This window comes from Mercenaria mercenaria, chromosome 17 (assembly GCF_021730395.1).
Source record: "Mercenaria mercenaria strain notata chromosome 17, MADL_Memer_1, whole genome shotgun sequence".
NCBI classification, from domain to species: domain Eukaryota; kingdom Metazoa; phylum Mollusca; class Bivalvia; order Venerida; family Veneridae; genus Mercenaria; species Mercenaria mercenaria.
Genome location: NC_069377.1, coordinates 72,842,241 through 72,869,735, shown reverse-complemented (window position 1 = coordinate 72,869,735; position 27,495 = coordinate 72,842,241). Strand labels below are relative to the sequence as shown.

At 35.9% G+C, this 27,495-nt stretch overlaps 1 protein-coding gene across 2 annotated transcripts in view; it reads left to right on the top strand.

Annotated features, from left to right (window-relative positions):
* Positions 1-5,861: 5,861 nt before the first annotated feature.
* The window catches only part of LOC123536767 (uncharacterized), a 34,303-nt gene continuing 12,669 nt past the window's right edge, over positions 5,862-27,495 (top strand). Inside the window, exons 1-4 of one of the 2 annotated variants that reach the window (XM_045320174.2) lie at positions 5,862-6,481; positions 19,283-19,382; positions 22,035-22,125; positions 22,847-22,998. In XM_045320174.2, coding sequence (XP_045176109.2) covers positions 6,079-6,481; positions 19,283-19,382; positions 22,035-22,125; positions 22,847-22,998 — 746 coding nt within the window. In that variant the 5' untranslated portion in view covers positions 5,862-6,078. Of the gene's footprint in view, positions 6,482-17,410; positions 18,032-19,282; positions 19,383-22,034; positions 22,126-22,846; positions 22,999-27,495 lie in introns of those variants that run through there. The other variant, XM_045320173.2, reaches the window with a different exon arrangement.

The window sequence follows — 27,495 nt, the reverse complement described above, 5'->3', positions numbered from 1 at the left end:
GAAGTAGAGCTTTGACTGCCTTGTATTAATGAAGTTTGTGATGCTTCTTTACTTTCTTGTGGGGTATGTGTTCTCTTTGGAGATAAATACCGTGCCCTTTCAATAGAGTGTGTATTATCAAATGTGTACGTGTCATCATGACCTATGCTTGAATGCATTGGGGAACTGTGTACATGTGGCTTTGTGTTGTCTGCCTCACTTATTGTTGAGTGTAGAGGTGTACTAAAATTATGAATTCCACTGTCAGCCTTCAATGGATAATTAGCTGTAGACACCATATATTGACCTTTGCTGGCTAATTTATTTGGCAATTGCATGAAAGAGTCATCAGGTGTATTTTCACGTTGAAAAGAAACAGTTTTCTTTTTACTTTCAACAGGTATCCACCACTTATGTGACCTTCGTGGTGTAGCCATACTAAACTTTTTAATATTTGAGTTTTAATCAGACAGAGAGGACGAGCCCCCAAAATGTAGCAGTATTTACTACTATGCCCAGGTTATTCTGTTAGATTTTTGAAATTCACTAAACTGCAAGGAACACAAAAGCGGTTTACCGGGTTCAAGATGTATTTTATTATTATCACATGGCTCGTTTTACATCATAGACAAAATACATCAGTAACAGTTTATACATTTTCAGTTCACAATGTTCAAAGCAACTAAGCCATAATTACAACCTACAGAAATTAAAGTCCTATACCTAACAAAGCTAACATAATTTTAAATAATTTTGTCTTTAAATTTAGATCCCGGTCCAAAAGGAAAATATACCCAAAGACAGTAAGTGGGATAAAGGCTAGGCTCTGACTAAAGGTAGAAGTTACCTGTCGAGAGTCTGTGAACACTAGCCCAGAGACTGCCAAAATCAGGGCTTATATACCCTAGCATTGATAAAACGCATGAAAAACCCATGCAGAAAAATTACAGTACATATGGAGTGTTCAATAAATTTATAGATGTGAAATTATTACCTGTAGCATTAACAATACATAAAGAATGGTCAAGCTTATGTAAACATTTGTATCAACCCTTACATGACTGTATGCTAAATTTACAACTGAGTGATTTCAATATCATAAATATAGCAAGTACATGATAGTGTAAACATATTACCCAAAATAAGGTTGTAGAAATTTAAGTAGAACGAATACTGTAATTAGCAAATTGCACTAATATCTGTAATAAAATTATAAGCAAAATTACATTTGAAAGTGCACAAGCTTATTTAACTTAACAGTGTTTCAGTAATATTAAGACTATTACAAGGTTCAGAATACCGCCTGCAAATTGTTGTTTTAAACAGTATATATTAGGATATATGTGTAAGATAAGGCTAGAAAAAGTCATTCCTGCCACACAACAGATGGCAGCGTTCGCAAGTTTGGCACAGAATGTAAATGCAGTCTATCCCAGTTATTCTAAGCCCCACATGTTTAGTCCCACACCAGTCCGCCCCCTCAGCAAAATCTGAATCTGATCCTGACCCTGCCTGTCATTCCTTTCCCTAGTCAAACGCAGAGTAGCATATCAGACAAGTGCAAATATTATAAAACCGAGTAAATTGTCAGTACTTCCTTACATTCCCCCATAATGTAACAGATACTGAGCGTGCTATGTGTATGAAAGCTGCTAGTTCTGAAGAAACATTTGTAAAATCTACTGATGACAACAGTGAAACCTCGTGTAAAACAGTTACACGTGTATCTCCAGTGCGAGGGCGTTCTTAGACGGAAGACGATACGGTCTGATAAACGTTATAAGACAGGAAAGTGATAGTAATACAAGCGACAAATATCGGGTTTTACCCAGTACTCAAAATAAACAGTCTTTACCTGTTTGTCACTCAAAGCGTGACGGGCAGGTAAACGAGCAGATTACCACTTACGGAGGACAATGCGGAACAATAGGCCACCGCTAATCAGAGGGTACCGCTGAGATGTGCAATACAGAACGTACAGGGACTAGTGACAAAACGGACGAACAAACTATCATCTTTAGAACTTAAACGTATTTTTGATACACATGATATAGTTTTATTGACTGAATCTTCGGGAAATGATTTCACAAATTTTGATGTTGAAAATTTCGAGCATTTTGCTGTACATAGAACTGAAAATAAATCTATCTACTGCCAAAAGGTCATCTGGTGGTGTGATAGTGTATAATTATCAGAAACTCATGTGTCTCTTCAGATACAATGTTTTTTACAAGTTACGATGATATATTATGTATAAAAAATAGTAAAGAAAATCTTGGTTTAGAGCTAGACTCATCTATGAGAATGGTATAAATTTTCTTCTTTGTGAAGATCTAAACTCATGTGTATCTGAAAGTGCAGATTTCGTTGTAGATGATACTGCATCAAATGTCGAGGAATTGCCAGGCGATTATTGTTCAGATAAATACTTGAAAAGGTGTTTCGCAAGATAAAGGTCATTTGAATGGAAATGGTTTACTGTTGTTAGATTGTGCAAACAACTGGGCTAAGAATTATGAACGGACGCCTGCAAAATGACGAAAACATTGGAAAATCTACATTTGTTGGATCCACAAGTTTTTTCTGTTGTGATTTTTGTCATAAGCACACCCAGCTGGTTTGATTTTGGTAAATATTTTAATGTTGACGATCCAAATATTCTGTCTGATCACTGTATGATTGATTTCACCTTTTGCTTTAATAATCCTATTTTTGTAAACCAGATATTGTGAAAAACGGTAAGTGTTACGAAAATGTAAACATCAAATACTCGTTGAACAGAGCTAAGACACACATATATAAAGATATGCTAGGACAAAATTGTACTAAAAATAAACTAGATGATTTTAAAGCAAATGTCAGTATTTAGGAGTATACTCGAGGGTGTAGCCTCGCCTTTGTTTAAACGCAATGTTATCAATTTATTCTGTGTTGCTTACGTAAGGCCAGATATGATTTTGATAAAAAACTGATAAATTGATTGAAGCTCGATTGCAGAATGCTAAATTATACTGGAAAATGTTGAAGGAAAGTGCAGGGTGTAGGACTTACGAAGTCAAATACATCTTTAAATGTACTTGAACAATATTTTAAAATCGGTGAATAATCCAGTCAACAAATTCTTCGCACCTGATGATGTTATTTACCATTTTATGAAAATGGATACTTTCCAGACAGTTGGTCGGAAGGGTTTGTTGTTCTCTTACATAAAAAGGAAGAATAAATGATGTGAACAACTGTAGGGGAATTACATAACTTAGTTCACATGGAAAACTATTTATTAGAGTTTCAAATAACCCTTTGTTTTACATGGGCTGAACAATTTGGAGTTCACACTGAAGCACAGCTTGGTTTTAGGTCAAAGATTGGTACTTCGCCAATTACGCTCCAATTTGCATTTTAAATGTTTGGCATAATGTAGTTCCTCACTGAACCAAGGACATGTGGGTCCTAGAACAATGGTTTTTGTTTTCACGGGAGCGTGTTTTTCAACAAGTAAGGTCAACGAAATTACTATTGAATGAATTCACAATCTCATCCAGGTCTGTGACTGCACCATATTGGCCAAGAAATTTGAAAATGTTGATTTTAATTCCTAAAGAAGAGCATTTATTTTTGTCGTTTCTTTTAAAAATAGCACTGGGCCCTGTTGTTTGAAACTTTAACAGGAGTTAAGCTAACAGTTGATTAACTTTTAGGGTTAGCTTTCGGCATGTTAGAAGACTTAGAAAAACAAATGTATGAGTTAAGAATTATGAAATTTGAAACTTCTTTATAATAAAATCAAAACATCATAATATTGTTTCCAACCAAGACTAGTGTTTTGAAGCAAAATTTAACCAGTGGTTAGTTTAACAGCCGGTTAAGGTTTCGAACAACTGGCCCCAGATCGATAAATAAACAAGACTTAGTATTGAATAAGCGTAATGAAAATTTCTAATTTACTATACTCAAAAAGTCTTTGAATATTTAGTTCCCAAAGACATTCTGCACATCTACAAAGAACATGAACACAAATTAATAAAGTGAAATACTGACGCAACAGATATATGATCGTCCGATCGCCAAGACTAAGCTGACCCAAACGGGGAGCCATGAGAATTGCTCCAATGGTGTTATTGGACTCATTGAAGGTAGTGCTTGGGTTTTCAGGACTGTCTTGATTGCTCTGACAAGTTCATATTTTGAAAATATTAACGGAATTTGACCTTGAACCCTAGCCGACCGGGTTCGAACCTGACGTGGCCTCTTTTCTCTAGGTACTGGCTTGCCCTTTGCAACAAGGTATCATTTATTAAAGTCGGACATCAGGTTATGAAGATATGGCTCCTCAGACAAGGACCATCCCGCTATTTAATATATGAAGAAGTATGCATATTTTTACGAACAGTGATACATTTTGAGACTGTCCTCCGGCGAAACCGTCAGCGGTAAAATTATACAATTATATTTCCGTTTAGACAATGTTTGAATTTAATTTATAAAAGTTATTTCATTAAAATATCTTGTGTTTGGAACATTCTACAATTATTTGAAGTTAATGAAAAACATGGACATTGTACGTACGGAAAAGTACGGAAATACAGCTTTTTATCTTACCCTTTAACGGCTAGACGGGCGACATGCGATACGACATTATGAAAATGTCGCTTCGTATTGTCGAGTGTCACTTCGCGTGTCGTGTATCGTTTGGAATTGTCGCGCGTCGACCCTCACCCAAACCCGCGACACGCGACATACGATACGACATTTGGAAAATGTCACTTCGTGTTGTCGAGCGTCGTTTGTAATTATCGCATACCGTTTGATAATGTCGCCGTCGCGTTTGTAGGGTCGACACACGACAACGCGAAGTGACATCGCGACATTACGAAGTGACATAGCGACAATGCGATATGACGCTCGACTACGCGAAGTGACATCGCCATATACCGTGCTTTTGAAAGGAGACATTTCAAAGTGGATATCGCGGCATTGTCGATTGGGATTGTCGCCGTCGTTGCGATTGTTGGGTGTCACTTCGTAATGTCGCTATGTCACTTCGCGTTGTCGTGTGTCGACCCCACAAACGCGACGGCGACATTATAAATGGCCCCAACAGGATTCAGTAGATATCTCACTTGCAGACGAAATTAGTAACAGGACCATTTGTTTAATCAAAACAGTAAGTGTAATATTTATAATGCTTTAAAATGCTTTCAACGTAATCATTTTATTCCTGTATATAACTTCTGGTATCGGCTTTCTTTTATATCATTATTTTTCCGTTTACAGTTATGTCCATTTCAAGGAGACTACGTAGAAAAAAGTGATATAAATATAACTGTATTTAAACAGTAAGCTAATACGAAGCCAATGTGGTCCTGATACAATATTGAGACAGCATGAAAAAATTCACAGTGTAGCTTAAAAAGTAAAACATGGTTAACTGATTATGCCAACAACCTGAATGTTCGCATTTGCTTTATCAAACTTTTTTTCAATAGGAATTAGAAACTATATATGCGTTCCGTTAAGGTAACATATTACAATTTTAAAGTTCAACACTGGTTTGCTGCGCTAAAGTCAAAACTTGGGTAAAAAAGTGATATTTATTTCAGCTGTGTGGTAGCCTGAAAGAATACTATTTAATGACTTGCCGGTCCTTCGGACCGCTGACAACTGACTTCGACTATCACCCTTAACGTAAATACAACTTTCTCTACCATAAAAACTGCCTACTAAAAAGGGAAGATGAACTATTGTAATACAGGTTTTGGGATTTTTATGAACTGGTCTATCAACTTATGGAATTCGCTCGGCTTATAGTTTTTGAAAACTGTTTAAGGCAGGACAACTCTAAATTAAACTTCCGCCAAAATTAAAAGATAGGCTAATATCGCAACGCTCCGTTCGTCGCCGGTAAACTACGGTAAAATTCTGATTTCATCATAAAATATGTATTTACGCAATATTCTTTTTATTTTGATTGGTCATAACTGTCAAAACTTGGTGTTTAATTAATATTTTAGTTAGTGTTGTTTACATATATTCAAAAATTTAAACTTATTTAGACCGGAAGTAATTTGATTTCACGACCAGCGTTTTCCGAAAGCGAATATGACAGGAAACAAGAAGGGTACAATGTCGATGAGAAAACTAATAATTCGACGCAAGAAATTGGTGAATAATGATCATTCGTGTTGTGGAAATGAATTAGCAACCACAAGCATTGAAAATAATGGATCAGATGAATCATGGAAAGTGGGAAGAAGATTGGTAGAGTGGGACGTGCTTCTCGATAATCTTAAATATTGTAAAAAGTGTAAACTTGGGCCTGTGCCACTGACAATAAACACAATTCAAGGGGAACTTCAGAAAGGACTTGGAGGGTATTTATATGTAAAGTGCGAAAATCCTGATTGTGAATACATAAATCGTGCTGCCTATGGAAAGACATACCACCAGACAGCTGAACGTCGAGGCATGTCTCGCTTTGCTGTAAACACCAAACTGGGAACTGGTATGTTCACATTTTAAAGTTTTACGTGTAGATATGTAAATTAACATCAGCTTTGTACCAATGTAGACTATTTAGAAAAAAAATTAATCAAGAATGAATGAATTTAAGGCTATGCATATTTTATTACGTTTCGAATTTTGTGAGAATTTTAATTTTACAAGTTGCATTTACTTACAATGGTTGCAACTCGTTACTAGTATAATTACACATTAAAGTCTGCTTTTAAACCAAATGTATGTACTATATGGATGTTCTTTCATTACTTTAATATAGCTAAGCAAATTTTACATATGATATATTGACATACACACAATGATGCAATCCATCGTGTTTGCATATTTAATTTACCTTGCTATTTTAGCGCGTGGTGTTATTTTTAGCGCATACAAACCAAAAGGGAAATATCCAGAGGTGAGAGTAGTAAGCGTACCGTATTTACACTAAACTGATCAATTGCTTCATATTTTCATGAAGATTTAGTTGTTTTATTTCATTTTTTCTTAGTAGTACTTCACTTTTGCGTGTAATAGAATTGTTTTACAAAATTGCATATGCACGATTTAGTGATACCCAGTTATTCTTTCCTCTACGTTGTAGTCTTATTTGTCAATACGATTATTTCTATGATCTATACGAAATTCCAGTGAAATTTTAGTATCGCTTTACAATTCAAATTAAAACTGTATACATTTATGAAACTTGAGAGCCTATTGATGTAAATAGAGGATCTTGAATGAGTGTTCATGTTGTATTGAATTTATTAAACGAGTCATCTAAAAACAATTTATCGTTTTTAGATGACGAGTTTAATAAATTCAAACAACACGAACACGAATTTAAGATTGTATTTATAACATGACCAGTAAATTACCTACTTACAAACTAAAAACTAAATGACCTTGCCTATTCTCTATATAAGGAGAACTGGGTCGAAGTGGTGAAACGGTTTCTGAAACACATGAGCTAAAAAAGTAGTACCAGTTTAATTTCATTTAATTCAAAGGAAAATATACGTGATCACTGAAAATTACTATTGGCTTTATTCAGCCAAATGTGTAATATGTTGCAAAGACAATAAAAAGACCTTAGCATAATCGTTAGTGCAAATATCAAAGTATCAACAAGTATCTCATGGCGTCACTGCGCATACTGGTTCGAGTCGTAAAGTATGTGTAAAGTTTTGTAGCGGGCTCCTTGCATATGAAAATGAATTTAGTCACTGTCACTGTCAATGCATCGTACGCGTTTGTAGCCAGAAGATTGTTTTGCTGTGAATTCAGCTTGATGGACATGCACATGAAAAGTTCCACCATGTATGGGAGCGCTGAAAATACTCTGAAAGCCACCAGATACTTGAAGATTGGATCTTGAATCGTTGCTGACATGTACTGTGTTGTGGTTAGACCATGGTGTTGAAGTTGAACACGGATACGGAACATTCTCCGGACGGTTTTCTTTTGCATTTGAATGAAGGATATCGGAAATTTGCTGATTCTGATTAATGTGACTATAATTGTTGATGGAAGGTATATTCTTATGGCCTGATATTTGCATAATTTGGTTAGGCGGAATGTTACTGTCGTTCAATTTCTGGACAAGATATTTCCGTGCACTGTGATTGGAGAGGCGTTTACTTGTATTGAGACCTGAATGCTGGACCATTCTTTTCATCATAGATCCTAGCTTGTTGATTCCGACTGGATTCCGTTTGAACCAAGTATCACGGGGTGAAGGTAAGTGCACAATTGTTGTTGCAATATAAAATGGATGGTCGGGTTCTGAATAATTCGCAGGTCGTTTTTCAGCATAGACTTTGTAGACTTTATTCGGGCATCGATCCGGATTTACTAAATGCCCACATTTTCGGTTTTATTACTCTGACATCTCTCGGATTTTCACCTGAGTGAGTTTTGGTTTGTCTCTCAGTAAATTGCAAGTATTCATGCACGTTTTCATCGGCCATCAGAGTTATGTCACCTCAATACATATCGCGGTGCCCTTGACAGCTCCGAAGCCCAAAATGAATGGTATTAAACAACCAAAGTGTTTGAAGTACAGTGTCCGGTGTACTTGTACCAAGTTGATGAGTGTTGCACAATTGGTCTATGTCATTATCAGACAGCGGTTCACTTTTTAGGCAGGTTACTCCTCCCATTTTTTTTCAGTTGGCGTTGTTTCATAGCCAGGGTTTCTCGTACTTTGGCAAATCCAGGGCCCAAAGAAATTGTTTGTCCATAGCCTTTACGACGTAACTGACGGTCAATAATTCCACGAAGGACAGAAGGCTCATAGTCCTCGCCATCTTGCTTTCTAACGCTGACTAGGAAACGACAAAGTAATGGAGACAGTTCATGGTCAGGAATTTCATGAATTTCACGAATTTCGTTAATCTCTGGTTCTTCAAAGAAAGCTTTCAATTTTTTTAAATCATTTACAGTTTTTATGAGAGTGTTTCTATTAGTTTGTTGGTGGTTAAATGCGTCAACATCAGAGTCAGATACGATATTAAATCTGGACCTTGGCCGTGGAGTCTGTTCGGACATAGCGTTCATCTCCTCGGTAGACACGATCGTCAATCTCTCCCGTTCAAGCTCAACTTCAAAGTTACTATCAACTAGCCTGACCATGTAGCATGTTGTATATCCGCGGAAGACAACCTCACTGACGATCCAAAGGCCGTGGCCGTCAATTCGAACCTGATCATTGACAGAAATGTCATTCGACGCCATGTTTGTTTACTTTTTTTGACAGCGCGTAGTGATAGTGATTCGGCTCATTTGCATATTTATTACACTAGTGTATTACTTACCCGTTTAATATGCAAAATAATTAATGAGTTTACTACACTCCTGCACCGTGGGTCATGTTATAATGTGTATTTAAAAGACTGCCTTGTTTAATTAAGTAAACTCTAAAATTTGTTAAACTACCTACTACTATTAGTACCTAGATACATTGCACGTAATGACTGTTTTTCTGTTTAATTATTATTATTATACCCAACTTATATAGCACTCTTTTCATACAAAATATGTACGTTCAAAAGTGCGTTACAAAAAACATAAAGAACACATACATACATATACATACATGTAAATATACTGGTGAAAGAATAGAAGGAATATTAATTAAAACAAGATCATCCATAAATTATGTCCAACGTTAAATTACATTACGAGAGCAATCCCTTTCTCAACACGAAACAAACCTGTCATGCTTTTTTTTTGGTTTAACGCCATTTTCAACAGTATTTCAGATTTTGTTATTTTATATAACATGTGTGAAAGAGATGCGTTTTCAAAGATTTTTTTAATTGCGGACAGTGAGCTTGAATCTCTGATGCTTGCTTTGGAGCTGCATGTTTGAAACTTCTGTCACCATACTTTACTGTTCGGCTCTTCGGTACAACCAAAAATGCCACATCTCGTATATAAGCTGGTTCATACATTTTAATATCATTGTTATCATAATTTCAACTTGTAAACGAAGTCATTATATGAAAATTATAAATGAACTTCTAAACATTTAAAATAATTTATATGAAACTATAAACGAAATACCTAATAACTAACATTGCGTACTTTTATTTTCTATTCATATTTTTTTTTTTGACAAGGTATTTGTACTGTTCCTTGTATAGTTTGAGTGAATCAAGTTCGTTTATACTCTTAACTGTGCTACAAACTATCTATTTTATCATCAGCAACATTGACAAATGCTCAAATATATATTTCCTCTAGCTAATATAAGTGCTTTCTTCAAATCGAATCAGCATGTTTCCTAAAGACTGCGTATGTGTGGATATAAATATATCCACTTTTATTTTTTGTGTGAAATTTTACTTGTATGTCATATATGTTATCTATAATTTGTTAAGTGATAAGCGGTCCAAAGAATTCCTCTCTAACTAAGCGTAGTGCGTCAGAATTGCATCTGTTTTAACAATAACATTGCCACCAAATAATTAAGTGAACAATAGATAATAGGTAAGGGAAGATTTCTCGGACGCACAGAACACTAAAAACACAGCCCAAGAGCCACACATTTGCATAGTAGGCCCACAACATAAAGAAGCTGTAATGGAAAAATATTTCAGACGGGTTACTTCAAACATCCAATAAGTACATATCAATTTATGCTAAATATAGATAGAGGGGAAAGAATGGGTAAGGGTAAAAATGGGGCCGGGGTGGGTGGAGGGGTCTAGGAACTCGAAGGGGAAAGTTGGACAAGGACGAATATACAAGGGAATGCCACGTTCCTTAATAACAGTCCCACTACAACGTAAATCACAATAGCGCAGACACTCATGTACCGAAGATAAACACACAACCACACATAACTAAATAACATAGAAAAACGAACAAGCAACACATAAGAAAACAGTAGGGCACCACACAAGTAGGAAAAAAACAAACAATCCTGCACCGTCTTCAGATTCCGGCAGCCAAAACATAGGGGAGCCACGAAAACTTACTCAAAATAAAGGGGGAGTAGAGGTGGAGGGGGGGTGGGGGGGGGGGGGGGGAATGCAAAAGTTGTCCTTACCTTTTTACTCAATAGACAAATAACGTTTTTTTCAAGATGGCCCGCTTTCACTACTAGAGTTTTTCCTCACTGAGAACGCCTCATCTACTACTACTTCTTCCTAAAGATGTTTCTTTTTTCTGTATACCTTTAGCTCACCTGAGCCAAAGGTTCATGGTGAGCTTTTGTGACCACTCAATGTCCGTCGTGCGTCGTCCGTCGTGCGTCCGTCAACACTTTATAAAAAGATCTTCTTGAAAACCACTAGGCAGAATTAAATCAAACTTCACAGGATTGATCCTTGGGTGCCCCCTTTTCAAAACTATTCAAAGAATTGAATTCCATGCAGAACTCTGGTTGCCGTGGCAACCGAAAGGAAAAACTTTAAAAATCTTCTTGTCCAAAACCACAGGTCATAGGACTTTTATATTTGGTATGTAGTATGATCTAGTGGTCCTCTACCAAGATTGTTCAAATTATCTCCCTAGGGTCAAATATGGCTCCGCCCTGGGGGTCACATGGTTTACATATACTTACATAGGGAAAATTTTGAAAATCTTCTTGTCCGAAACCACAAGGCGTAGAGCCTCAATACTTGGCATGTGTTATCATCTAATGATCCTCCTTACAGATTGTTCAAAAGAAAAGAGTTGTTGAAAAGAGGCCATGGCCTTTAATATTTGATATGCAACATTGCCTTGAGGTCCTCTACCAAAATTGTTCAAATTATACCCCTGGGGTGAAAAGAGGCCATGCCCCGGGGGTCCCATGTTTTACATAAACTTATGTAGGAAAAAGCTTTAAAATCTTCTTGTCTGAAACTACAAGACCTAGGCCTATGATGTTTGGTATATGGCATTGACTTTTGGTCTTCTACCAAGATTGTTTAAATTATGCCCCTGGGGTGAAAAGACACCCCGCCCCGAGGGTCCCAAGTTTTACATATATACTTGTATAGGAAAATATTTTTAAAATCTTCTTGTCTGAAACTGCAAGGCCTAGGCTTTTGATATTTGGTATGTTGCATTGCCTAGTGGTCCTCTACCAAGATTGTTCAAATTATGCCCCTGAGGTAAAAAGGGGCCCCGCCCTGGGGGTCCCAAGTTTTACATAGACTTACATAGGAAAAAACTTCTAATAATCTTGACTGAAAGTTCAAGGCTTATGCTTTTGATATTCAGTATGTAGTATTGCCTAATGGCCCTCTAACAAGATTGTTCAAATTATGCCCCTGGGATGAAAAGAGGCCCCGCCCCGAGAGTCACTTAATTTTTATATGAGTTGTATAGGAAAAAAAATACTTAAACAAATTATCTGATTATATTTCCTAGACTGTTTAATTATAATTACCTGATGAACCCAAGTAATTAGGGGTCATTTGACTGTGACCTTGACCTACTGACCTACTTTCTTGTTTCATAATAATACAGCCTTGAAATTTGAATGACATATACAGTTCTGCCCACGGATCTTGAAACTGACTTTCATTTACCATGAATGTGATCTACTGACCTACTTTCTTAATATTTTAGCATCAGTTTTACATTTGAAACATGTAGTTCATATTATTCAGGTGAGCAATCTAGGGTCATCATGACCCTCTTGTATTTATTTGCTTCAAGTACGTAACTCCTGTCCCAAGCTTTCTTACGTTTTATGTCTCATTCAGGGTTGCAAGCTTTAGAAATTATCCTGATTTCATCCACATTCCTATGACGGCTTTTCTTGAATTCACCCTTTCAATCACATGAAACGCGGCATTTTGGAAACATACAAAACATAAACCAATTATACATATTTTTTTTTCATAAAACAAATAAACTCTGACCTGAAAACACATGAACGTTCAAATCGAAAGATAATTTTAGAATATGCATAAATTATTCAGATGGATTTAGGATAGTCTTGTGGACAAGTAACTCGCAAAACGACTATCTCTGACGTCATTCTATTGCTGTTACAGTTTATTCCTTTTCACGAATTCACAGTTGATTATTTGCCGCGAACCCATGAATAAAAGTCATGTGCTCACCGTCTTTTACTTCCCCTACCACGCTAACAGGGCGGTTATTAAATTATATATTTCGTCTTGTTGTGTGTCGACTATCTACTCTTCTAGGTTGAGGTGTCGCGTATCGCATTATACTGTCGTGTGTCATGCCATGCAGCGTCGGACGGGACACGACATGAACTGTAAAGGATTCCGTAAGCATAAGAAAGAATGTGTGATTTTTTAGTTTTTGTTTTTTGTTGTTTTTTTTCTTTTCTTTTGTTGTCGTTGTTTCGTTTTCAACGGCAAATTGCATGAACACAGCTTTCATTTTGTATAAAACCAACGGACGATATTTTTATTCCGAAGTTGAATTTATGAATATATTTATAGATTCCAGTGAAGTATTTTGTATCTGTTATTTTTTTTCATTTTTTTGCGGATGTATTTTAAGGGCAAAGTTGTAATTTCCGCATTTTTCCAGACGGAAAATTCGTTTTCGTGTTCTTAAGACAGGAATGGTGTTTTCATGATTTAGACAATAAAATATATACAGTTTACACAAAATTTTAACCGGGCGCATTGTACAATTATTTAAATGTAGTTGCTGGGATTTTTAAAACCCGTTACACAGCTCCGAGAACGTGTAAACGCATACATTTAGGGTATTAATCGTGGTAATCTACGGAATACTGTTTTGTTCATATTCTGCCATCGCCCATCGCCTAATTATCAAATCGCAGAAGTAGAATAATGGGATGACAAGATGGATAGTAGGATAGTAAGATTGGGATGATAGAGTAGTAGAATGGCGATGGTAGGATGGTAGGACGGCGAAGGTTAATTCTTACGGAATATTGTTTATTTTACATTCTACCACCGCCCATCGCCAAACTGTCAAAGCTCGAGGGTAGGATGGTAAAATAGTAGGAAAGGTTGGATGGTAGGATAGTAGAATAGCGATAGTAGGATGGTAGGATAGCGATAGTAGGATAGTAGGAAGGTAGGATAGCAATAGAAGGATGGTAGGATAGCGATAGTAGGATAGTAGAATAGCGATGGCAGGGTAGCGATGGTATCCTACTAGTATACTATTGCTATTCTATCATCCTACTATCCTACCATCCTACAATCCTACCATCGTACTATCCTAACATCGTTGCATATGTTAATAAAGCTTAGTGCCCACAACATAAATAAACATTTAAATACCAATAAACTCAAAAAGTAGAATTATATTTATTTAGATTTACAGTTTCACTCTGTTGATTCTTACGGAATACTGTTTATTTCATATCCTACCATCGCCCATCGCATGATCGCTTAATTATCAAAGCGCGTGGTAAAATGGTAGGATAGCAGGACAGCAGGTATGGTAGGATGATAAGATAGCGATGGTATAATAGTGTGATAATGATGATAGTATAGTAAAATGGTAGGATATCGATGGTAGGATTGTAGGATAGCGATATATATATTTTCTTTATATTTTTCTTTAATATCTCACTTATATATATCGATGGTAGAATTGTAGGATAGAGCTAGTAATTCCTATCATCATACCATCGCTTTTCTACCATCCGAATATCGATATCCTGCTATCGTTGTCATGCCATCCTAATATCGATATCCTGCTATCATACCATCGCTGTCATGCCATCCTAATATCGATATCCTGCTATCATACTATCGGCTGTCATGCCATCCCAATATCGATATCCTGCTATCATACCATCGCTGTCATGCCATCCTAATATCGATATCCTGCTATCATACTATCATTGTCATACCATCCTAATATCGATATCCTGCTATCATACCATCGCTGTCATGCCATCCTAATATCGATATCCTGCTATCATACTATCGTTGTCATGCCATCCAAATATCGATATCCTGCTATCATACCATCGCTGTCATGCCATCCTAATATCGATATCCTGCTATCATAATATCGGCTGTCATGCCGTACTAATATCGATATCCTGCTATCATACCATCGCTGTCATGCCATCCTAATATCGATATCTTGCTATCATACTATCGTTGTCATGCCATCCTAATATCGATATCCTGCTATCATACCATCGCTGTCATGCCATCCTAATATCGATATCCTGCTGTCATATCATCTTATCATTTTATTACCCTACCAGCTTGCCATCCTACTATTCTACCATCGCATAAACTAAACACAAATTTTAGTGCTTTACTTCATTTTCGTTTGGCGGCACAGAAGGGACATGGAAGATATACTTTCTTCGAAGTATGATCCTCTCCCAAATTTGTTCAAATAATGGCACTGAGGCAACTAGCTTATACTAAACACATGGTTCGGCGTGTCATAAATACATTCAAATTCAAACAGTCAAGGTCAGGTGAGTGACTTAGGAACACTACTTAGAAGCCCTCTTGTAATACTAAACATAACATAACATATAACATATAGTTTATTCAACTTAAAATTGTACATTCAATTCATAGTCGATAACCAATTCTAGTACAAAGTATGAAGCGTAAGAAATTTTCCAAGAGAAATATTGTATGCTTTATCAAGTACAAAGTATGAAGACATCATAGTGGTTACCATTCATGATTGAATGTGTCATATGTTATTTCAAAGTCAAATAGTCAGATGTAAATTTATTAAAGCTGTCAATTAACTTGTTGATGGTACTACATCAAATCTTTTTTCCCCCTTTTTAGTGGTATTGGCTTAGCTAGTCAGTTGTCATAAAATATTATATAAATACAAGACTTTTAGTATTCATTGATAATAATCTTTCATACTGCAATATATGTATGTTAATTCATTAAAGCAAGTTTGTCACAGCTGTCAATTAATTTGTTGATAGTACTATACGGATTTTGACAAAAGATATATGTTAATTCATTACAGCGAGTTAACACAGCTATAAATTACCTTGTTGATAGTATTATACAGATTCTGCTAGTTTATCTAATCAATTGTTATACATAAATACAACATTTTTGGACATACTACAACGTATATAATTATATATTTCAATTAATTATAGCGAGTTATTTAGTTCTAGGTGCTCAGTGTCGTCATAAAAATATGACATGACGGTAAGTAGAATTCTCTAATGTATTAAATGATTAAGGTAAGTCAACATATTTCTAACTGTTTATTGTCGTACAATGGAAGCTCCGCTGTTTTTACTAGTAATAGATGTTGTAGGAAAATGACTTTAAAAGGCTACCAATTACATGATCCAAACTAAAATTATATTTTCAATTGTACCAGTGCGTGAAACCGATTGCATGTTGCATGCTCCAGATAATCTATTTTTGGTACTGTTTAACTTGAATTTTACTATTCTGTTGAGGTAAATAAATATTTTGGCATTCTTTCACAATTATGCGAATGTTGTCACATTTATAAATAAAAGGAAGCGTTTTCTTAAACTTTAAGATAATTATATTATTCTTTATTGCATCGACAAGATTAAAATAAGCAATTCAGATCTACAGCAGTTCTTTTTTTCTGGATTTAAAGTCGCACCGACACATGATAGGTCATATAGCGACTTTCCAGCTTTAATGGTGGAGGAAGACCCCAGGTGCCCCTCCGTGCATTTTTTCATCACGAGCGGGCACCTGGATAGGAAGCAGTTTTTATATTCATCATAGATTATATCAATTATTTGATTCTTTTTTTTAATTAACATATATCTAAGAAATACAACGAAGCCTTCGCTTATCTATTACATTATATATAGTCCTCATTTTCTCTGTAAATCTTTAACGGAAACATCCGATGTCTGTTCGGTATTATCCGGTCGGGTTTCTGAAATTCAAATGACCAGTTGTCGCACACGATCTAATCGTCTTGCGAGCTTAAAGATTTCATTTTGAAATAAGTATTTACACAATAAAAATATTATGTTTAAGAAATTTAGGTTATTGCAGTCCAACACAGAATGTGCAGGTAAACAATGAAATTCAATATTCCAATATTTTGGTGCTTGAACTCCTGCTTTCTAACCCACTAAACGTCCAGTAGGCAAACTCAAGCACGTACCTAAACAGCCTTACCAACCACAAGTGTATGACAATATAAAATACAGTCTCCACTCCAAGTAATTGATTTTGTTTGGATGAAAAGGTTTCTTTCAGCCGGATATGGACAGGCTTTTAGGTGAAATCAAAATGGCAGATCAGGAAGTATTAAGCCAGTGCGTTTTATATAATTCCTAAACATCTTTACAGTTTTCTTCTAGCACGACACTATTTATGTGAAAAGAATATTATTAAAGTTATCATATCATACTGATCATCTTATCGGCTATATCCGAATTTAATTTCCGTCGAATCATGATCATAAATTCATTAAAATGATCATTAAAATTTATGAAATGAAATATTTATAAGATAGTGACATTTTGTGTCCAAATACTGTTGTATGGACATGGTTGTGTTAGAAATTAACTTTACAATCCTCACCAGAGAGCTGCAACTATCAGGCTTAAAGGAAATATTTTTCAAGGACTAATTACATTTATTTTACTTACCACGTGGAAGTGTATATGTAACTTGTAATTTTTTAAGTACTGCTCTCGAGAATTGTATCAACAAAATGTATAAGCGGACATCTTCACTACAGATGGTTTCGGTAAAGGGAAATACCGGTAAGAGAAACAGTTCTGCACCAGAAATACGCTACAGCAAAGCCGAGCAAGATAATGTAGCCGAGCAAGATAATGTAGAAATTTGCTTTTTTGATGCACACTTTGATCTCAACAATCACTGGAATCCGCAACAAGACGGTGACCAATTAAACCAAATGACAAAATGTCAAGGTCAAGATGTAAAACTTACCACTGAAACGGCTGACAAAACATTAGGCAATACACCTGAATATAAGCAGCATTTGCAATCTGCAAGAAACAAGGTAAATATGGAACTTACAGACGACAGCCAAACCTGCAGAAGATTCGCTATTCCTTTAAATATACCAGATAACTTGAAAGAATTTGACATTACTGCAGAAGCTGATCTACAACGGAAAGGTATATTTTCATATCTTTCAGGTAGTGATATCTTATAGTAGAAAAATACCACCAAACACGAAAGACTATTTAAATTTTCATATACCGACGTTTCGCCGAAAGGCTTCGTCAGAGTAATACATAAATAGCGGAACTGTTTTTTCAGATAGTGATACAGAAGCTCCCTATTTCAAATACGTACTGTCTTTTTTCATATTTTTTGCAAGTGAGACTGAAATTGTGAAGATATTTTTCTCATGTGAGTTCTCATCCTTTCTGAAATAGATCTTGTTTATTCTTGTTATTTTAGGGTAAAAAAAAGACCAACATATAAACTACCGAAACGCTTTGGCAATTGAAAGTCGGGGCGTCCCTAGGGCGATTCACGCCGACGACGTCCCCGCAAGAGAGTGCTCATGCTCGCCCGGCCGCCAGGCTCCAGCACCGTTCCTGATCAAAACGGGGCCGGACGACCCAAGTTCGGTCCCGGGCCCACACGGGCGGCAGTCGCACACGAGACAGTCCAAGCCCGAGACAGTCCAAACAGTGGGGTACCAGTTCCCCTCCAGAAGCCATCTGACCGAGGTTTCTGAGGCGACGGTTGGGGACGGACGATGGGACAGGCAATTCGGGTTTAAAGTTATTAGATAATATATACATTCAATCCCACGTTTCAAACACGTCGTCTCCACATACTACAACTTTCAGCACACAGGCGCGCACACAACAAACACACAAGGTTGAAGGGCCTCACTGACCTCGAAAACAATAGCGATTATCTACTTTATAAATAAGCCCAATCAGGGTACAAAGTTTTAAAGTCCTGGGCCAAGTAGTTCTTAAGTTATTGAGTGGAAACTCTTTCCAAGGTTCTCGTTCCTGTGACCGTAACCTTTGTCAAGTGGTTCTCAAGATATTAGGCGAAAACCGTTCACCGTGCAGACCGTCCGATCGACCTACACATACGCAAATCAATATTTCTCCGCTTCTTCGAAAGGCGGCATTAAAAAAGTTATCCTCACCGGTCGAATCCGTAATACGCGCATTGGTATACTCAATGCCTTTGCAGATGACAGTGTAACAATGGAAACACCATTAAAGGCCCGACGAAACAGACGAGAAGACAGATTTCAAAATAGCCCAGTCTCGTGTGTCTACTTAAATGCGCTACTGTTGAACAATCAAGAATGCCTGATGAGATAAGTTGATTTCTGTAATGCACCAACTAAGCTGGTTCCGTATAAGCAAAATTCAATTAAATTATAATTTCAGGAATGGTAAAAGGACATTATGTTGATAAAAGCATGAAGAGAACTTGTACTGGATGCCAGAAACAGTTCAAACTGAAAAGAAAACCTAAACACTGTAGAAGGTTTGTCGTATTTCTTTCTTTCTTTCTTCATTGTTGTTATATTGATGGATGTATATCAAAGCAAGCGGTTCTTGCTTATGGTGTTTTCTTGTTCAAAAAATTTCATATTGATTATGATCATCATCATAATCATCATAACTGAATCATCATCATCATCATCATCATCATCGAATGTCACAAAAATGATATGCCTGTTTAATAGTGAATTGACGTTTAACACGATAGAATTCTCATGTCTCACGTAAGTGACTATCATTGAAGATTATGTAGACAGCAAAATAAAGCTAATGTCATTTTTTTTAACATGTCACAAAGTTCAGGATGAACCGTTTTTGTTTGCAACGGATTTCTGTTTAAAGTGTGGGAGATTTATGACGACAGTGTTTGATTTAGAAATATAGGTATTTTAATTTTGACATTTCCTTTATTAAGAATTCGTCCAGACATTTCATTTATCAGTTAATTACCAGCATGTCGTTCTAGTTTGTCAGTGTTCATACCCGAACAAATTCTCTCACTGATGCTTTGGCCAAATGTATAAGTACTACGTACTATTATTTTTCCATTTAAAGCAACTACTAACCCCGCCCCTCCCCCACCCCCACACACACCCCAATGTCTTTCATATTACTGACTGTATTTTTTAAATTTCTCACATGTGTAGGTCATAATTTCAACAAAATCAAATTATGCTATTCTTTCATTTTATTGCATGCCCGATGGAAGGTTAAGGTCACAAAAGGAACTCAAATGTCAACTTTGACCCTCACATTCTTGTTCGGGATATAACTGAATCAGTATTCTAGGACTGACTTTGAACATACAGGTAGTATGTGATAAGACAATGTGTGGAGCACTTAAGTCAAATATCAAGGTCACTAATGAAGCTTAAAGGTCAAATTTATCATTCATATTTCGTGTCCGGTGCCAAAATGAATAAACAGTTAAGATATTGAATTCAATCTGTGTATAAGGTAGGTGGCAGTGAGACTATGTGCAGAACACATGAACCAGGTCTGTAAGCCAAAAGTCAAGGTAACAAATTGTGTTGAAATCTTTCCTTTGTATCTGTGTTCATATCACATGTTCATATCTATTCAAGGTATCGACTTAAATTTGGAATACAGTTCGGTAGTGATGCGGTGTTTTGAGGCGTGCAGCAGTCCACATTACTGCCCACCTTCTCCGCCCACGCCTACCAAAATCACTTTTACACTGGTATATCTTTGGGCCTTAGTATTCAAGAAAATAAACTTGGTCGGTAGGCCAAAGGTCAAGGTCACAGACTGATTTAAAATCTTTTGTGTGTGTGTCTGGATCACAACTTATTCAAACTATATCCCCACCCACGTTCGGCCCCGTTTTGATCAGGAACGTTACTTCCCACTCCCCAACACTCATGCAAGAATCTTTTTCTTTAGATTTTAATTCCTCCTCTGACTAGAACTATGGGTTTATATTTCCCCTCTGTGTGGAGCTCTTGTTTATTCTACGGTCGCAGCCCTATCTTTAAATAAAAAACAACAACAAAAAACAAAAGACAAAAAACATCTTTACAAACCAGCGAATTTCAGCATAAAGCAACAAACATTTGTCAAAAACAAAACAATTTCTTTATCTTTCCCAATGTTTGGAATAAATCTAAATTTGCATGGATATTTGACCATATATCAGTGAAAAATCAATTTCAACCCACACATCTGTATCTTAGTAAAAGAGCGAGATTTTGTGACCTTGAAATGGGTAGTGATCTTCAAATGAATGAAATAATGTCCTTACACAATTGTATTTTGTTGAAATTTTGAAAACATACAATTTTTAAAAACGTATTTGTCTACATGTGTGAGATATTTGGCAAGTGTTCATAAAACATCGCCGGTGCTAGATGGTTCGATTGTAGTTTTAACACCATGTAGTCATTCAGTAGCACATATTGTATTAACTTTTATCAATAGTTAACTTTCTAGCACAAGGATCAGATTCTTTTGTCGGGTTTAAACCTTGAACACGTCGAAACAAAATCATGTTTAACTTGTTTTTTTTTTCCTTTTCCTTTAAGCTTTCCTTAAGGTAGACTCTTCCACGCGTTAAATACTACATATTATCTGTATTCGATAAGACAGATCAGTGTAACAGACTATCCTTTAGGCTGTTCTTTGTAACATATTTGTACTTTTGACTTATTTTCTGCTTTTGATAATTTGTATAAATTCGCATTCTATTTTATAGTTCTATAATCAACGCTGTTTCCGTATCAGCAGTCTGGCTTAACTTCACCATGCTACCTAACATGTGAAGTACTGTAAATCCTCGATATCCTTCTGTTTTATTCTCACTTATATACATACATCATATACATCATTATAACACATTCACAGATATCACATGTATATAACCGCTCAAATTTTGAGCTGTATGAGATTAATATTTCAGTCAATAGTACATGAATTCTGACCATTAAGAACATTGAATATATCATTTAAATACATGAATGAAACTTACATGTACATTTGTATATTAAGTCTAACTATTTACAGACTAATCCATATTTAAAAACTGCCATAAAAGAATCATAAGTAAAACACTGAAGACTTTATATGTTATATATCAAACTTATATCAATACATGAGAAGATACTTTGGATGTTTTCAGATGCGGGGAGGTGTTCTGTTTGAAATGTGTAAAATACAGAAGAAAACTGAACATTTTGGCTAATCCAGACCCCGAGGGCAAGATAAGAAAGGTAAAGCAGACTTAAAAAGACTAATTTCTCTAACTATCTCACAAAAAAGCACGGATAATTTCGATGTTTATAATTTTGACATATTAAGCTACTTGTATAGATATAAAAGAAAAACAGGTTGTTCAGTTAAAATGAAAACAAAAAAATTTCCAACTAGGTTATTTTTAATAAATCCAAGAATTTTCTCAGACAAAAAAAAAAGTTAAAAAAGGACATTTTTCAATTTGAATTTTGGAATTTATTTAATTATTTGTCAATAATGTATAATGCTATATCCTGAAATAAAAAAATATATTAAATGAAATCATTTGGTCATGTTATGTATTGGTAGTTTGCCGCGTTCAGTTCTTAGTTCACATATTTGAATACAAATTTTAGATTGGCCATTTTTAAAAATGAGCATAGGGTCATATCCTAATGATCAAAGAAATTGATAGAGTATAAACTGAAGTAGACACAAAAAGAAATATTAGGAAATATCTTTAATCGTGACCTTTGCTAATTTTATCCCTATTAAATCCAGGGATTGTTTAAAACACAAGGTCATATAGACAGTAATTTATATCTGTATAATTTCTATGCTATCGTGCCTTTGAATACTAAGATGCTTTAATAACTGTAAAGAAATATGCGCAATACCAGAAAAAGAATATGTTTAACAGTTCATGATCATATATTTCAAATACGACGATAAGACTTTTATTTTGCTTTCATTTTTAAGGTGTGCAAAGAGTGTTTTGAGGGTGAATCGCTCATTTTAGGTCGCACAAACAGTTTGACAGACGAATTTTCCAAAGAAAGGTCACTTGCGAAATGTGCGAGAGTGATCGACCAAAGAGTTAATTCTTTGACAACAACTTTCTGGCCTGATGAGTAAGACAACATATTTTCCTCTAGAAAAACAAGTAACTGTACACAATGTTCTGCGTTGTGCAGTGCATTTATCGTTTCGGTTTATTCTTGATAAAAATCTAATTAAGAAAGAAAACAAAACAATTGAATAAGTCAGTTTTTAGAGTTCAGACACGAAGGGTTTCTTTAAACCATACCACGTGGCCGCAGCCCGAGATGTATATTAACATGAACCTGAACTACAACAATGGTTTCATTCAATAATAATATCTTTGTTGAGATATATTATTGTGATTCTAACACAACATGAAAAATAACTAATTATATCATTCACCGACCTGTTTTGTGAGTGTGAAGGTTTACATATTGTGACGTTTAAACAGCGATTTATCGCAGAATGACGCCACATCTTTATTTCGACTAACTATAACGTATACTTATATTGTAGTTTTTCATTGCTAGTTTCTTATTTCTAAATTTTTATTTTGTTTTATAGTATTTTACGAAATGGTATAATTATTCAATTAAATAGGAAAGTATCTTAAAAGAGTCTACTTCTTTTACTTTCAACATGTGTTCTAGTTTTACAAATGCATTTGATAGACATACTGATTTTTCAACAATCCCTAAACCTTCAGTAAAATCTTAAAATTGCAGGAAGCAGTCAAATTCATTTATTTCCAGATAAGCAAAAGGACAAAATGCTAGAATATTTTGTTTGAACGAAGAAATTTCTATGTTAAAGTTCAAACTGTGTGGATAATAATTTGCTAATAAAAATGGGTTAGATGTAAATCAAGTAAGTCAATTATTCTCATTTTAGCAGACACATTTTTAGCTCGACTACTCGAAGAATAAGTAGAGCTATCCTACTCACCACGGCTTCGGCGTCGGCGTCACACCCTGGTTAAGTTTTTCGTACCAGTTCATATTTTGACAAAGTCTTTTGAGATAAAGCTTTGAAACTTTCAACACTTGTTTACCATCACCATGTCCAGTTGTAAGCAAGAGTACATAACTCCATCAAGCATTTTGGCTGAATTATGGCTCCTTTTTGACTCAGAAATTTTGGTTAAGTTTTTCGTACCAGTCTACATTTTGACAAAGTCTTTTGAGATAAAGCTTTGAAACTTTCAACACTTGTTTACCATCACAATGTTCAGTTGAAGGCAAGAGTACATAACTCCATCAAGCATTTTGGCTGAATTATGCCCCCTTTTGACTTAGAACTCTTGGTTAAATTTTTCGTACCAGTTTATATTTTGTGTAAAGTGTTTGACGTATGGCTTTGAAGCTTTTATAACTTGTTCAGTAGTCTCGATCAATAGGCAAGAGTACATAACTCTGTCATCTTTTTTGGCTGAATTATGGCCCTTTTTGAACTTGGAAATTGGTTCTGTTTTGTATATGTCCATGTTTTGTCAAGACTATTTGACATATGGCTTCAAAACTTTAAACACTTGTTTATCATTATGATTTCCATCTGCAGGCAAGAGTACATAACTCTGACAAATATTTTGGCTGAATTATGGCCCTTTTTGGACTTGGAAATTACTTAAATTTTTCATACAAGTCCATATTTTGCCTAACATATAACTTAACATATTTGCCATCATGGTCACACATTGCCATTTAGTGCAAGACTAATCGAAATCCACAAATACAGGAACATTTTTAGCTCACCTGTCACGAAGTGACAAGGTGAGCTATTGTGACCGCTTGATGTCCGTCGTCAGTCGTGCTTCGTCCGTCGTGCGTCAACAATTTGTAAAAAAATCTTCTTCTTGAAAACCACCGGGCAGAATTACACCAAACTTCACAGGAATGATTCTTGGGTAGCCCCCTTTCAAATGTGTTCAAAGAATTGAAGTCCATGCAGAACTCTGGTTGCCATGGCAACCAAAAGGAAAAACTTTAAAAATCTTCTTCTCAAAAACCAGAAGCCCTAGAGCTTAGATATTTGGTGTGTAGCATTACCTAGTGGATCTCTACCACAGGAGTCACTTGATTTTACATAGGAAAATCTTCAAAAATCTTCTTCTCAAAAAGCAGAAGCCCTAGAGCTTAGATATTTGACATGTATCATTGCCTAGTGGACCTCTACTAAAACGGTTCAAATCATGACCCCCGGGGTCAAAATTGACCCCGCCCCAGGGGTCAATTGATTTTACATAGGAAAATCTTCAAAATTTTTCTAAAAATAAACCAGAAGGCCTAGAGCTTAGATATTTGACATGTAGCATTGCCTAGTGGACCTCTACAACATTTTTTCAAATCATGAACCCCGGGGATCAAAATTGACCCTGCCCCAGGGGTCACTTGATTTTTCGTAAGAAAATCTTCAAAAAATTTCTAAAAATAAACCGGAAGGCCTAGAGCTTAGATAATTCACTTGTAACATTGCCTAGTAGACCTATATAAAATTTGTTCAAATCATGTCCCCCAGGGTCAAAATAGACCCTGCCCTAGGGGTCACTTGATTTTACATAGGAAATTCTTTAAAAATTTTCTAAAAATAAACCAGAAGGCCTAGATCTTAGATATTTGACATGTAGCATTGCCTAGTAGACCTCTACTAAAGTTGTTCAAATCATGACCCCCGGGGTCAAAATTGACCCCGACCCAGGGGTCAATTGATTTTACATAGGAAAATCTTCAAAATTTTTCTAAAAATAAACCAGAAGGCCTAGAGCTTAGATATTTGACATGTAGCATTGCCTATTGGACCTCTACAAAATTTGTTCAAATCATGAACCCCGGGGATCAAAATTGACCCTGCCCCATGGGTCACTTGATTTTTCGTAAGAAAATCTTCAAAATTTCTAAAAATAAACCGGAAGGCCTAGAGCTTAGATAATTCACTGGTAACATTGCCTAGTAGACCTATATAAAATTTGTTCAAATCATGTCCCCCAGGGTCAAAATAGACCCTGCCCTAGGGGTCACTTGATTTTACATAGGAAATTCTTTAAAAATTTTCTAAAAATAAACCAGAAGGCCTAGATCTTAGATATTTGACATGTAGCATTGCCTAGTAGACTTCTACAAAATTTGTTCAAATCATGACCTCCGGGTTCAAATTGACCCCGCCCAATGGGGTTACTTGATTGTACATAGAAAAATCTTCAAAATTTTCTAAAAATAAACCAGAAGGCCTAGAGCTTAGATATTTAACATGTAGCATTGCCTATTGGACCTCTACAAAATTTGTTCAAATCTTGACCCCCCAGGGTCCAATTGATCCAGTCCCAGGGGTTACTTGATTGTACATCGGAAAATCTTCCAAAAAATTTCTAAAAATCATCAGTTTGACATTTGAAACATATAGCTCATATTACTCAGGTGAGAGATGCGGGGCCATCATGACCCTTTTGTGACATATCTTTAAGAAAATTTCAGCTATATTTTCTCATGATTCTTTTGATTGATCTTGATGGTTTTTTTTACCTTCTTGTCCTTAAGTGCAGTGATAACAGGTGAGCGATATAGGGCCATTATGGCCCTCTTGTTTGTTTAATCCATTTTTTTGTTTTGTCTGAAAATCTATGGAAATATTTTGACCCCATTCTTCAATCAATTCTTCGAATAGTCAAGCGCGCTGTCATCCGACAGCTCTTGTTTAATTTGTCCAGAAACGGACTACTCTAGTATTGTCTCATATCTGTTCACACCAACTGCTTAAAATTAGTTTACCATCAGACACTCGAACTTTTATTTGTTTACACTAGTTAATTAGTCCCCTACTGGTTGAAAATCAGTTTCGAGGACTATAGGATTGAGCTTTTCCGTCCATCCGTCATTCTGTCTCCGGTCCATTACTCTGTCATTCATCATGGGATTTTACTTTTACTTGGCTCAAATTTTCCCAATGACGAGACGACCTGTCTTGGAGGTCAAAGGTCAACAATTTCTTTTTCCCGTCTGGTCTGTAACTCATGAACCAATGAAGGGATTATAATATTACCTGACAGCAAATGTACTCCATAATAAGACGATGTGCCATGCACAACTTTCAGATCCTTTGCTCAAAGGTTAAGGCCACACTTAGCAGTCAAATGTTAACATGACATGAAAATTAAAGGATCTGTTTTGTGTCCGGTCCCGAGCTCTATCATCCACCCAAGGATTACAATATTACTTGGCAAAAATGTTCCCCATAATTAGACAACGTGTCGTGTGCAAAGATCAAGGTCGTGCTTGGAGATCAAAGGTCAAAAGTTTTTTTTCCTGTCTAGTCCATAACTTTATCATGCAAAACAGGATTTTATTATTAGTTGGAAAAAAATCCCAAGGTTTTGATCACGTGTCAGGCGCAACACCCGGACACTTAGCTCAAATGTCAAGGTCAAACTTGGAGGACAGAGGTAAACAGGGTTTTTTCCTGTCCGGTCTGTAACTTGACAATCTGTAATGGGATTATAATATTAATTTGCACTATATACACGATAATAAGACGACATGTCATGCTTAACACCAAAACCCCTAGCTCAATGGTCAAGATCATACTGGGAGGTCGAA